General features: G+C 50.2%; 1 protein-coding gene across 3 annotated transcripts in view; it reads right to left on the bottom strand.

Annotated features, from left to right (window-relative positions):
* Window positions 1-8,755: 8,755 nt before the first annotated feature.
* RINL (Ras and Rab interactor like) overlaps window positions 8,756-13,924 on the bottom strand; it is a 10,761-nt gene continuing 5,592 nt past the window's right edge. For 2 of the 3 annotated variants that reach the window (XM_032248863.1, XM_032248865.1), the window contains exons 5-11: window positions 11,627-11,699; window positions 11,476-11,540; window positions 10,907-11,056; window positions 10,395-10,817; window positions 9,740-10,057; window positions 9,361-9,492; window positions 8,758-9,204 (exon numbers count right to left, since the gene is read on the bottom strand). In XM_032248863.1, the coding sequence (XP_032104754.1) occupies window positions 8,855-9,204; window positions 9,361-9,492; window positions 9,740-10,057; window positions 10,395-10,817; window positions 10,907-11,056; window positions 11,476-11,540; window positions 11,627-11,699 (1,511 nt within the window). In that variant the 3' untranslated portion in view covers window positions 8,758-8,854. Of the gene's footprint in view, window positions 9,205-9,360; window positions 9,493-9,739; window positions 10,058-10,394; window positions 10,818-10,906; window positions 11,057-11,475; window positions 11,541-11,626; window positions 11,700-13,924 lie in introns of all 3 variants that reach the window. The other variant, XM_032248864.1, reaches the window with a different exon arrangement.

Below are 13,924 nucleotides of genomic sequence, written 5' to 3'. Positions count from 1 at the left end.
CTCAAACTTTGGGCCTCAGGCAATCCTCCTGCCTCAGCCTCCCAAAGTACAGAGATTACAGAAGTGAACTACCACACCCACAGAAGTTTTATTTTCGTTTTTCAGACAGAATCTTGCTCTGTTGCCCAGGCTGGAGTGCAGTGGCGTGATCTCGGTTCACTGCAACCTCCCAGGTTCAAGCGATTTTCCTGTCTCAGCCTCCCAAGTAGTTGGGATTACAGATGTGCATCACCACATCCAGCTAATTCTTTTTCTTTTTTTTTTTTTTTTTTGAGATGGGATTTCACCATGTTGACCAGGCTGGTCTCGAACTCCTGACCTCAGGTGATCTGCCTGCTTCGGCCTCCCAAAGTGCTGGGATTACCGATGTAAGCCACCGTGCCCGGCTGTTTTTTTTTTTTTTTGAGACAGACTCTCGCTCTGTTGCCCAGGCTGGAGTGCAGTGGCACGATCTCAGCTCATTGCAACCTCCACCTCCTGGGTTCAAGCAATTTTCCTGCCTCAGCCTCCCAAGTTGCTGGGATTACAGGCATGTGTCAGCATGCCCAGCTAATTTTTTTGTATTTTTAGTAGAGATGGGGGGTTCTCCATGTTGATCAGGCTGGTCTTGAACTCCTGACCTCAGGTGATGTAGCTGCCTCGGCTTCCCAAAGTGTTGGGATTATAGGCATGAGCCACATCATCTGGCTGCTAATTTTATGTTTTTAGTAGAGACAGTTTCAACATGTTACCCAGGCTGGTCTTGAACTCCTGAAAAGTGATCCACCTGCCTCGGCCTCCCAAAGCGCTAGATGGATGTGAACCACCACACCTGCAGAGGTTTTCTTGAGCCTGCTTGTAAGCCCTCTATTTTTCAGTGTCCTCCACCCAGTGTGACAGACTACAAGTTGTTGGGATCTGAATGCACCTATATACCTAGCAGTAAACTGAAATTGACTTGAGGTCAAAAGAGTTTTCCCAGACAAGACTTCATGGGAGTTTATGCCTGGGTATGAGAGAGACAGCACAAGAGAAAGGGAGCAAATTCACTGGCTGACTCTGGAAAAGGAGCCAGTAGGACTTTTTTATTAGACAAAGCTCAGAAATTGACATTAGCGGGAGGGTATAGGGGCTGGGGTGAGCAAAGCATGTGGAAGGTAGGGCACGCAGGTTGGCACTGTCTGGCCACAATGGTTATTTTGAGTAATGGACCACGTGGTGTTCTGGCAGGTGCAACAAGGCTGTAAATCAATTGTTCAGCTTTCCTTCCGGAGTTGGGACACTCACATCCTTGGTTACCATTTAAGGCCAGTTCCTGAAATTCTTTTTTTTTTTTTTTTTTTTTTTTTTTTTTTTTAGGCAGTGTTTTGCTCTGTTTGTCCAGGCTGGAATGCAGTGGTGCAATCTTGACTCACTGCAACCTCTGCCTCCCGGGTTTGATTCTCCTGCCTCAGCCTCCCGAGCAGCTGGGACTACAGGTTCCCACCACCATGCCCAGTTAATTTTTGTATTTTTAGTAGAGATGGGGTTTCACCATGTTGGCCAGGCTGGTCTTGAACTCCTGACCTCAGGTGATCCACCCGCCTCAGCCTCCCAAAATGCTAGGATTACAGGCGTGAGCCACTATACCCAGCCAGTTCCTGAAATTCCTTAAGTAAAAGGACCATTGGCAGTAAGGTAGTGGTGTGGGTTTTGTGATCAGTGGGAACAGCATGAAGGAATGCTGTGGGCAGGGCGTGGTGGCTCACACCTGTAATCTAAGCACTTTGGAGGCCAAGGCGGGCGAATCACCTGAGGTCAGGAGTTCAAGACCAGCCTAACCAACACGGTGAAAACCCATCTTTTTTTAAAAAAAAAAAAAAAAAAAGAAAGAATGCTGTGGTAGGTGTGAGCCAAAGCCAAGTTCCATCTCTCTTCTATTTCAACAACACATTCACACAGCCCCAGACAGCCCCAGTCTGATTTCTGTCACTGTAAATCTGTTTGCATTTTCTGGAATGAAATTCTGTAGTATGTATTATTTCATGTCTGGCTTTTTCCATTCCACCTAATTATTATTATTTTGTATTTATGTATTTATTTTTGAGACAGGGTCTCGCTCTGTTGCCCAGGCTGGAGTGCAGTGGTGTGATCACAGTTCTGCAGCATTGACCTCCTGGGCTCAGACAATCCTCCCATCTTAACCTCCAAAGTGCTGGGATTACAGACATGTGCTGCTGTGCCTGGCCTGCTTCCTTTTTAAAAAATTATTTTTAATCATGCCTGTAATCCCAGCACTTTGAGAGGCCGAGGCAGGTGGATCACAAGGTTAGGAGATCGAGACCATCCTGGCTAACACAGTGAAACCCCGTCTCTACTAAAAATACAAAAATTAGCCGGGTATGCCTATAATCCCAGCTACTTGGGAGGCTGAGGCAGGAGAATCACTTGAACCTGGGGGGTGGAGGTTGTAGTGAGCCAAGGTCTCACCACTGCACTCCAGCCTGGGTGACAGAGCGAAATTCTGTCTCAAAAAAACAAAACAAAACAAAAACAATATTCACTGACCAAAACAGAACGGAAAGCTTCATGACATTGGATCTGTCAATGATTTCTTGGATATGACACCAGCAGCACAAACAAGTGCAAAATAGATAAATTGGACTACATCAAACTTAAAAACTTTTATGCATGAAAAGAAATAAAAGTAGAAATACAAGCTATGGAACAGGAGAAAAATATTATACATATATAAATGTATATATCTGTAGTTGCCTCTATAAATGTGTGTGTGTGTGTGTTTCATCATGTTGGCCAGGCTGGTCTCCAACTCCTGACCTTAAATGATCTAGTGAAAACACAAAATTAGCTGGGCGTGGTGGTGGGCCTCTGTATTCCCAGCTACTCAGGAGGGCAGGAGAATTGCTTGAACCCAGGAGGCGGAGGTCGCAGTGAGCCAAGATTGTGCCACTGCACTCCAGCCTGGGGTACAGAGTGAGGCTCCATCTCAAAAAGGAAAAAGGGGAGGAGGAGGAGGAGAAAAAGAAGAGGAGAGAGGGAGGAGGAGGGGGAGGAGGGGAAGGAGGAGGGGGAAGGAGAAAAATAAGAGGGGGAGGAGGGGGAGGAGGAGAGAAGCTGCAGAAGAAGGAGGAGGAGGAGAAGGAGAAGAAGAGGAGGGGAGGAGGATGGGGAGGAGACGGAGGAGGGGGAGAGGCCGGGGAGAAGGAGGGGGAGGAGGGGGGGAGGACATGGAGGGGGAGGACGAGGACGGGGAGAATAAGAGGAGGAAAGAAGAAAGGAAAGAAGAAGACCACCCACACTGGACACAGTGGCTCACTCCTGTAATCCAGCACTGAGAGGCCAAGGTGGGAGGATTGCTTGAGCTCAAGACCAGCCTGGACTACATGGCGAAACCTCACCTCTACCAAAAATACAAAAAGTAGGTGGGCATGGTGCATGCACCTGTGTTCCCAGCTACTTGTGAGGCTGAGGTGAGAGGATTGCTGGAGCCCAGGAAGTCAAGGCTGTAGTGAGCAGAGATCATGCCACTGCACTTCAGGGAAGGTAACAGAGCAAGACTCTGTCTCAAAAAGGGTGTGGTGGCTCATGCCTGTAATCCCAGCACTTTGGGAGGCTGAGGAGGGTGGATCGCTTGAGGTCAGAAGTTTGAGACCAGCCTGGCCAGCATGGTAAAACCCTGTCTCTACCAAAAAGAAAATTCTCCAGGTGTGGTGATGCACACCTGTGATCTCAGCTACTTGGGAGACTGAGGCAGGAGAATCTTTTGAACCCAGAAGCTGGAGGTTGCAGTAAGCCGAGATTGCGCCACTGCACTCCAGCCTGGGCAACAGAGCAAGACTTTGTCTCAATAAATAAATAAATAAAATAAAAATAAAATAAGACGAAAATCTTGTCACATGCTACAACGTGGATGAACCTGGAAGACATTATACGACTGAGCAAAATGGACCAGTCACAAAGGACAAATACTGTATGATTGCACTTTTATGAGATATCTGGGGTAGTCAAAATCATGGGAACAGAAAGCAGACAGGTGGTTTCCAGGGGCTCAAGGAAGCGGGAAGTGGGGAGTCTGTTAGATGGTTATAAGGTTTCAGTTCTCAGGATGAAAACGTTCTAGAGATCTGTTATACAACAATGTGAATAAGGTGAATGCTAGTGAACCGTACAATTAAAAATAGTTGAGGATAAAATGTATGTCTTCTGTTTTTTACAATAATTAATAAAAATTTATTTTATTTTACTTTATTTCTTTATTTATTGAGATAGAGTTTCGCACTTGTCACCCAGCTGGAGTGCAGTGGCATGATGTCAGCTCACTGCTACCTCTGCCTCCCAGATTCAAGCGATTCTCCTGCCTCGACCTCCGAGTAGCTGGGATTACAGGTGCCCCCTACCATGCCCAGCTAATTTTTGTATTTTTAGTAGACAGGGTTTTCACCATGTTGGCCAGGCTGGTCTCAAACTTCTGATCTTAGTTGATCCGCCTACCTCAGCCTCCCAAAGTGCTGGGATTACAGGCATGAGCTACCATGCCCAGCTATTTATTTGTTTATTTATTTAGAGACAGAGTTTCTTTCTTGTTGCCCAGGCTGGAGTGCAATGGCGTGATCTTGGCTCACTGCAGTCTGCTAACTGCAACCTCTGACTCCCGGGTTCAAGTGATTCTCCTACTTCAGACCCTCATGCAGCTGGGATTACAGGCACGTGCCACCATGCCGGGCTAATTTTTGTATTTTTAGTAGAGACAGGTTTCACCATGTTAGTCAGGCTGGTCTCGAACTCCTGACCTCAGGTGATTCAACTGTCCCGGCCTTCCAAAGTGTTGAGATTACAGGCGTGCGCCACCTCATCTGGCTGTTTTTGTTTTTTGAGACAGAGTTTCACTCTTATTGCCCAGGCTGGAGTGCAATGGCTTGATCTCGGCTCACTGAGATCTCCGCCTCCCAGGTTCAAGTGATCCTCCCCTGTCAGCCTCCCAAGTAGCTGGGATTATAGGCACAAGCCACCATGCCAGGCTAATTTTTGCATTTTTAATATAGACGGGGTTTCACCATGTTGACCAGGCTGCTCTCAAGCTCCTGAGCTCAAGTGATTCTCTGGCCTCTGCCTCCCAAAGTGCTGGATTACTTGGCCACTACACCTAGCCAATTTTATGTTTTTTTTTTTTTTTTTTTTTTTTTTTAACCACCATTTAGAAATAAATAAAAAACACATACATAAACACATAAATGAATCAATGCAGTGGAATTCTTGGCACACTGCTGCCCCAAAGACTGCTGCTATTCCCTGAAGGAGGAGACGGATTTGCTGTGGTCTGCTGGGGTCCGGCTGCCTACTCTGTTCTGTAGGAAGATAAGATCGGGGTCACATCCTGCAGTCCCCCCAATACTTCTTGCTTTGATGTCCAGCACAGCCAGTCTCAAGCTTTTGGCTTTCAAAAACAATGGTGACTTCAAGTGATCCACCCGCCTTGGACTCCCAAAGTTCTGGGATTACAGGCGTGAGCTACCTCGCCCAGCCTCCCATTTTAATATTCTTAAATTAGGCCAGGCTCGGTGGCTCATGCCTGTTATCCCAGCACTTTGGGAGGCCGAGGCTGGCAGATCACTTGAGGCCAGGAGTTTGTAGAGCAGCCTGGCCGACATGGTGAAACCCTGTCTCCCCTAAAAATACAAAAATTTGCTGGGCGTGGTATCGCTTGCCTGTAATCTCAGCCACTTGGAAGGCTGAGGCAGGAGAGTCACATGAACCTAGGAGGTGGAGATTGCAGTGAGCCAAGTTTGCACCACTGGACTGTAGCCTAAGCAACAGAGCGAGACTCTGTCTCAAAAAAAAAAAAAAAAAAAAAATGCTGGGCACAGTGGCTCACACCTGTAAAACCAGCACTTTGGGAGGCCAAGGCAGGTGGATCACTTGAGGTCAGGTGTTCAAGATCAGCCTGATCAACATGGTGAAACCCCGTCTCTACTAAAAATACAAAAGTAGCCATGCGTGGTGGTGCTTGCCTATAATCCCAGCTACTCGGGAGGCTGAGGCAGGAGAATCGCTTGAATTTGGGAGGTGGAGGTTGCAGTGAGCTGAGATCACACCATTGCACTCCAGCCTGGGCAACAAGAGGAAAACACCCCATCTCAAAAAAAAAAAAAAAAAAAATTAGCCAGGTGCAGTGGCAGCGTGTACCTGTAATCCCAGCTACCTGGGAGGCTGAGGCAGGAGGATCACTTAATCTGAGCAGAGATTGTGCCACTTCACTCCAGCCTGGGCGAGAGAGCGAGACTTAGTCTCAAAAAAAAAAAAAGAAAAAGAAAAAGATTCTTAATTTAATAACATCTGCAAAGAGCATTTCCAAATAAAGTAAGGGGCAGGGCACAGTGGCTGTTGCCTGTAATTCCAGCACTTATTGAGGCCTAGGAGGATGGACCACTTGTAATCCCAGCTACTCAGGAGGCTGAGGCAGGAGAATCACTTGAACCTGGGAAGCGGACGTTGCAGTGAACCGAGATTGCACCACTCCACTCCAGCCTGGGCAACAGAGTGAGACTCAGTATCCAAAAGAAAAGAAAAGAAAAGAAGGAAGGAAGGAAGGGAAAGAAAGAAACAAACATTTGTCAAAATAGCATGTCAAAATAAAAATTAAAAAGAATTAATTAACAGTCATGGATTGTAGAGATTAAAACACAGGTGTCTTTTAGGACCTGTTTTCCAGCCCACTACAGAAACTTTGTTTACTGATTCATCCAGCAAGTGCTTATAACTGTGTACCAGGTACTGATCTAGGCACTCAGGAAGACACAGCTATAAATAAAACAGAGATCCCCAATCTCCCAGAACTGACATTCTAAGGCTGTGCTGTCCAAAATGGTAGCTGGAAACCTCGTGTAGCTAGTGAGCAATTGAAATGTGACTAGTCCAGGCTGGGTGTGGTGGCTCATGCTTGTAACACCAGCACTCTGGGAGGCCAAGGCAGGTGGATCACCTGAGGTCAGGAGTTCGAGACCAGCCTGACCAACAAGGAGAAACCCTGTCTCTACTAAAAACACAAAATTAACTGGGCATGGTGGCACATGTCTGTAATCCCAGCTACTTGGTAGGCCGAGGCAGGAAAATCACCTGAACCAGGGAGGTGGAGGTTGCCATGAGCCAAGATCGTGCCACTGCATGCCAGCCTGGGCAACAAGAGTGAAACTGCATCCCAAAAAAAAAAAAAAAAAAAGAAAGAAAACAAATGATGTGACTAGTCCAAACTGCGATGTGAGTAAGTGTAAAATGCACAGTAAATTTCTTTTCTTTTCTTTTTTTTTATTATTTAAAGACAGGGTTTCACCATGTTGGTCAGGCTGGTCTTGAACTCCTGACCTCAGGTGATCAGCCTGCCTTGGCCTCCAAAGTGCTTGGATTACAGTCCTGAGCCACCACGCCCAGCCAAATGCACAGCAAATTTGAAAGCTTTACTATACACATACACAAACATAGAAAGTTTTAAATATCTTAGTAACTTTTTAATATGGATACTTGTTCAAGTGATAATATTTGGGATACATTGGGTTAAATCAGACACATTGTTATTATTATTATTATTATTTTTTTTAAAGACGCGGTTTCTCCATGTTGGTCAGGCTGGTCTTAAACTCCCGACCTCAGGTGATCCACCCGCCTTGGCCTCCAAAGTGCTTGGATTACAGGCGTGAGCCACCGCACCCAGCCAGACATACTGTTATTCATGTTAACTTTGTTTCTTTTTAGTTGTTTAAATTGTAGCTACTATGAACATTGAAATAAATAAATACATGGTATGTTAGCAAGTGATGCATTATTTGGGAAAAAAAAATCAGGACTGGGTGCGGTGGCTCATGCCTGTAATCCCAGCACTTTGGGAGGCCACGGTAGGAGGACTGCTTGAGGTTAAGAGTTTGAGACCAGCCTGGGTAACAAAGAGAGACCCCATCTTTACAAAAATGTTAAAAATTAGGCATGGTGGTAGGTGGCTGTGTCTCAGCTATTTGGTAGGTAGAGGCAGGGGGATTGCTTGAGCCTAGGGGGTTAAGGCGGCTGCAGTGAGCTGAAATCATGCGACTGCACTCCAGCCTGGGCGACAGACAGAGACCTTCTTCTTCCTTTTTTTTTTTTGTTTTGTTTTGTTTTGTTTTGTTTTGTTTTGTTTTGTTTTGAGATGGAGTCTCGCTCTGTTGCCCAGGCTGGAGTGCAGTGGCACGATCTCGGTTCACTGCAACTTCCACCTCCCGGGTTCAAGCGATTCTCCTGCCTCGGCCTCCTGAGTAGCTGGAATTACAGGTACTTGCCACCACACCTGGCTAATTTTTGCATTTTTAATAGAAATGGGTTTTCACCATGTTGGTCAGGCTGGTCTCAAACTCCTGACTTCGTAATCTGCCCGCCTCGGCCTCCCAAAGTGCTGGGATTACAGGTGTGAGCCACCGCACCCAGCCGGGACCTTCTTTCAAAAACAAAACAAAACACACCTGTTCCTCAAGCAAGATGCCAGGCGCACCTGGGTCAGTCCAGACTCCTAACCCATGTGGTTTACGAGCATCAAGGAGGAGGGAGGGGTTCCAGGAGAAGGGAACAGCCTACCTCTGGGCCTTTGCACTGGCTCATCCTGCTTCCTGGAATGCTCTTCCTAGTATCACTGCTCTTCCCCTTCCTTCCTTCAGGCCTTTCTGCAGATGTTACCTCAATGAGGCTTTCTCTGACACCCCTCTCTAAAACTGCAAAGCACAGGAGTGTGCCACCAAGCCTGGCTAATTTTTCTTTATTTTTTTGGTAGAGTCGGTGTCCCACTATTTTGCCCAGGCCGGTCTCAAACTCCTGGGCTCAAGCAATCCTCCCACCTTGGCCTCCCAAAGTGTTGGGATTACAGGCGTGAACGGCGGGGCGTGAGGAGGGGTGTGGAACCCCTAATCGTGATTGGTCCCTGGCACAGTCTCTTCTGCCCACGGCTCCTTAAAGGGGAGGTTGGCCTGTGGGGAGAGGTGGGAGCTGTGTCAGAAGGGCACCAAGTCTCACCCTCCCTTCCACCTGCAGCCGGAAGGGCAGTCACCTGGGCTCTGGGATGTTGCTTTCTATGCAGCGTCCGCCTGCGGTGCCACTGGTGCAGGGAGGCGCGGGCCTCGGAGCTGAGCCCCCGGGGCGCGCGGTCCGTTTCGGGCTGGTAGTGGGCAATGTGGTGCAGCGCCCCAAACCACGTGGTCAGGTAGTACCCGGCTGGGGGTAGGAAAGGGAGGTCAGCTCGGCCCCCTCGGCTTCCCTGGTCGTCCCAAATCCCCCTGCAGTTTGCCTGCTGTCCCTCCTGCTGCCGAAGGGAAGCTGTTTGGGATCCCGGAAGCCTTGGGTTCCAGCATTCTGGAGTTGGGGGCTCACCCTCTCCCCGCAGCTCGTCTGGATCCAAGAGCTCCATAAGAAACTCCACGTCCAGCTGCGTCTCCCCAATGGCCGGGCTCCAGATGAGTTCCTCGGTCAGCGCCGGCAGGAAGGCGTCGGCCCCCAGGGGATCTGGGAAAGCCCAAGGAAAGGTCCTGAGATAGATGGGGGCGCGCAGACACCTTCCATCCGATCCCCAGGACCGCGAGGGCCCGCTGCCCCTTCACCTTGTGAGGCACGACAGCGCCTCCTACCAGAATCCCCAGGACCGCGCAGACGCCTCCCACCAATGCTACCCTCTCCCTCGACGTGCGCCCGCAAACGCTCCCCTAACCCTCAAGCCGCTCTCCACCACGCTACACGTTGACCCTTCCCTTACCTTGGTTCTCGCCCTGAGCCAGGCCCTCGTAGACATCTTTGCACACCTCCAACAGAAGCGCCACCTTGCGGCGCGGGGCGCAGGCGGCGTGGAGGTGCGCAAGGCGCGCGTGGATGCGGCTCCGCAGGGCGGGGGCGGGGCCCTGACCCTCGGGCCCCGCCCCCTGTGAGCCCATAGGCCCCGCCCCCGCCCGCAGGGCTGTTTGTCGCCTTCGCAGCCGCCGCAGCTCCGGCGCTCGGAGCGTGCGGAGTCGCGTCCACAGGGCCGGTTTCAGGGGCTCCAGCACCGCCTGGCACACGGCCGTCTCCAGCGCAGGGCCTGCGAGGGGGTGGGGGACGGGTGAGCGCAGGGCCGCCAAGTTGCCCCGCGTCCACCCACGCGCTCCACCAACCCACCCTGGCACACTGCTTCCCCTGACTAGCTCTGGTCCCTGCAAGTGTAGACATGGGTGTGAACACGTGTGGAAGAGTGACCCCGGGTGTGAACTTGTGCGCAGGACAAGGGAATATGGCTGTCACACGTGGGCGATAGAACGCGTGGGATGTGTAGGAAGGGCATGTGGGTGCAGAAGGAAATATGTGTGCGCGCCGATGGAGAGAACAACATCGCACACTTGAACCCATGGGTTCAAGCTCCCTTCCCATCCTCCCATTACCTGGATCTTCATCCTTCTTGGAGACCCCAGGACCCTTTCTCCCAGAGACAGCTTGGATGTAGGGGTCCTTTGCCAGGTGATCCTGAAGGTCAATAAGGAGCTGCCGCACATCCTGAAGCAGCTCCGTGGCTGGGTCCCCAGGCCTGTGGGGACCCCCAGAATCCGAGGTGATGCGCAACCGAAGACTTCGGTACTTCCTGGCCACGTAGCTGCTCCGAGCCCTGACCAGAGCTTGGATGTGAATGGTGAGTATGTCCTCGGGGCCTTCCTCTTCAGGGTCGTCCTCCCTTTCTTCCTCCCTTCCTTCAGGGTCTTCCTCCTCCTCCTCCAGGAGGCTGGCAAGAGCCGGCCCAGGATGGCCCACTTCTGGGCTGAGCGGGCCTTTCACCCAGGAGACTCCGTGAGGCGCAGGGTTCCTGGGGGCTGGATGTGAGGAGGGCATTGGGTCCCCTAGAACAGGGGCAGCAGCTCCCTCCTCCCTCAGAGGCCCAGGGCCTCCCCTCCCAGCTAACCTGGATCATATCTCTGGGCAGCCTCTGGCTCTATTTCTTGGGGGGTCTGCTCCTTCCCCCAGCCTCTGTGGGTCTCCAGGTAGAGTTGGTTAATAATGGAAAGCACCTTCCCTGGGGTGTCCTGTTGGATGCTGCCGATCTGCAGAGGATCTGGAGATAGCAGAAGTGAGAAGGCGTCCTGGGTATCCGAGAGACCAACCCTGGTCCCTTCAGGGCACCAGGCGACTTACTTCCCACCTTCATTGCTGGAGGTGCTAAGGCTTAGCTCCTGGCCCTTCCTCACTCAGACCCAGGAGTCCAGGCCCCCAGTCCCCTCCTCACTTAGGCCCAGGAGTCCGGGACCCCCAGTTCCCTCCTCCTCCAATCCCCTCCTCCGTTAGGACCCAGGAATACATGCCTCCATCCCCTCCTCCCTCTGGGGCTACAAAGTCCCGGCCCCAGCTCTCTCTAGCTCCCAGTTCTATATTTCTCTCAAACCCAGTAGTCTGGGTCCCGGAGCCGCGTTCATTTCCTTGGAGCAAGGAAATTGGCAGGTTGGCTGTGCCCTCCTTTGGAGAACCATGCCTCACCTTTGTGTTCATCTCCAGGCCCTAGAGTGGGAGGGGGCAAGAGCAGGGTTCTGGGCAGAACATCCCTGAGAATAGAGAGGTGGGAGCCACAGTGTCAGTGGGGTGTCTTAGGGAAGGGTCCCCTTTAGTGCCTTGGATGGGTGACCTGTACCTGCTGGCTGATAGAAAGGCCAGGAGATGGGGCAGGTCTGGCATGCAGAGGTTGGAGGATTCCAGGGTCACACCTCGGGTGGGGGAAGGAAGAAGAAGAAAGTAAACTTGAGTGGTACAGTCTTCTGTTTCCTGGGACTCTCTTGGTCCCCCATTCCTTCAGAATCTCCCCAGGGACCTTCAGAACAGGGAATTTCCCACTACTCAGAGTCCCCATCTTTGCTCTTTTTTTTGAGATGTAGTCTAGCTCTGTCACCCAGGCTGGAGTGCAATGACGCAATCTCAGCTCACTACAACCTCTGCTTCCTGGGTTCAAGCGATTCTCCTGCCTCAGCCTCCTGAGTAGCTGGGATTACAGACGCCCACCACCATGACCAGATATATATATATATTTTTAAGAGTGTGGGTCTTGCTATGTTGCCCAGGCTGGAGTGCAGTGGCTATTCACAGGTGCGATCCCACTACTGATCAGCACGGAAGTTTTGACCTGCTCCGTTTCCGACCTGGGCCAGTTCATCCCTCCTTAGGCAACCTAATGGTACCCCACTGCCGGGAGGACACCATATTGATGCTGAACTTAGTGTGGACACCCGATCGACATAGCGCATTACAGCCCAGAACTCCTGGGCTCAAGCAATCCTCCCACCTCAGCCTCCCAAGTAGCTGGGACTACAAGCACATGCCACTGTGCCCAGAAATTTTTGTATTTTTAGTAGAGACAGGGTTTCACCATGTTGGGCAGGCTGGTCTCGAACCCCTGACCTCATCATCCACCCACCTTGGCCTCCCAAAGTGCTGGGATTACAGGCGTGAGCCACCGCGCCCGACCATCCCATCTTTACTCTTGTTTCCCACTTATGCCATCAACTAGGATTCGTTCATTAGACAAACACTTATTGAGCCCTTAGTCATTTCCAGGCACTGGAGATACAGTTATCAAAAGGCAGACAAGTTCACTGCCTTCTGGTTGCTTACTTTTTAGCGTGGGGCAGAAGGGGGAAAGGCAGAATATAAACGAGTAAACAGTCAGGGCGTGGTGGCTCGTGCTTGTAATCCCAGCACGTTGGGAGGCTGAGGTGGGCGGATCACCTGAGGTCAGGAGTTTGAGACCAGCTTAGCCAACATGTTAAAACCCCATCTCTACTAAAAATACAGAAAAGTAGACAGGTGTGGGTGGTGGGTGCCTGTAATCCCAGCTACTCAGGAGGCTGAGGTGGGAGAATCACTTGAACCCAGGAGGCAGAGGTTGAGGTGAATGGAGATTGCACCATTGTACTCCAGCCTGGGCAACAGAGCAAGACTCTGTCTCAAAATAAATAAATAAATAAAAAATAAAATAACATAACGTAACATACAAAATAAATAAATAAAAATACAAAAATTAGTTGAGTGTGGTGCTGGACACCTGTAATCTCAGATACTTGGGAGGTGAAGGCAGGAAAATCACTTGAACCTGGGAAGTAGGTGAGCCAAGATTGTACCACGGCACCCCAGCTTGGGCCAAGTGGATATCATATTGAGTGCCATAAAGGAAATGGACTGATTCAAAGTGACCAAGGGGCTGGACATGGTGGCTCACGTCTGTAAGCCCAGCACTTTGGGAGTCCGAGGTGAGTGGATCACCTGAGGTCAAGACTTTGAGACCAGTCTGGCCAATATGGTAAAACCCGTCTCTTAAAAATACAAAAAATTGGCTGGGTGTGGTGGCTAACACCTGTAATCCCAGCATTTTGGGAGGCTGAGGTGGGCGGATCATGAGGTCAGGAGATCGAGACCATCCTGGTCAATTTGGTAAAACCCTGTCTCTACTAAAAATACAAAAATTAGCTGGGCATACTGGCTTATGCCTGTAATCCCAGCTACTAGGGAGGCTAAGGCAGGAGAATTGCTTAAACCAGGAAGTCAGAGGTTGTGGTGAGCCGAGATCGTGCCACTGCACTCCAGCCTGGTAACAGAGCAAGACTCCATCTCAAAAACAAATAACAACAACAAAAAACTCCACCAAGACAAAAAACAAACGAACAAAAAAACCCACCGAAACGAAGCAAAAAATTAGTTGTGTGTGGTGGTGTGCACCTGTAATCCCAGCTACTTGGGAGGCTGAGGCATGAGAATTGCTTGAACCTGGGAGGCAGAGGTGGCAATGAATTGAGGCTGGGCCACTGCACTATAGACTGAGTGACAGGGTGAGACCTTGTCTCAAAAAAAAAAAAAAAGGAAAAGAAAAAGAAAGTGACCAAGGGGCCACCTTTTAACTACAATGGTCAAGAAAGATTACATTTCCTTTTTTTTTTTTTTT

The sequence above is a fragment of the Sapajus apella genome, unplaced genomic scaffold (genome assembly GCF_009761245.1).
Source record: "Sapajus apella isolate SASKATOON/1434 unplaced genomic scaffold, GSC_monkey_1.0 scaffold68, whole genome shotgun sequence".
In the NCBI taxonomy this organism is placed as follows: domain Eukaryota; kingdom Metazoa; phylum Chordata; class Mammalia; order Primates; family Cebidae; genus Sapajus; species Sapajus apella.
The sequence above is the reverse complement of the archived record's forward strand: the minus strand, read 5'-3'. Positions and strand labels throughout refer to the sequence as shown.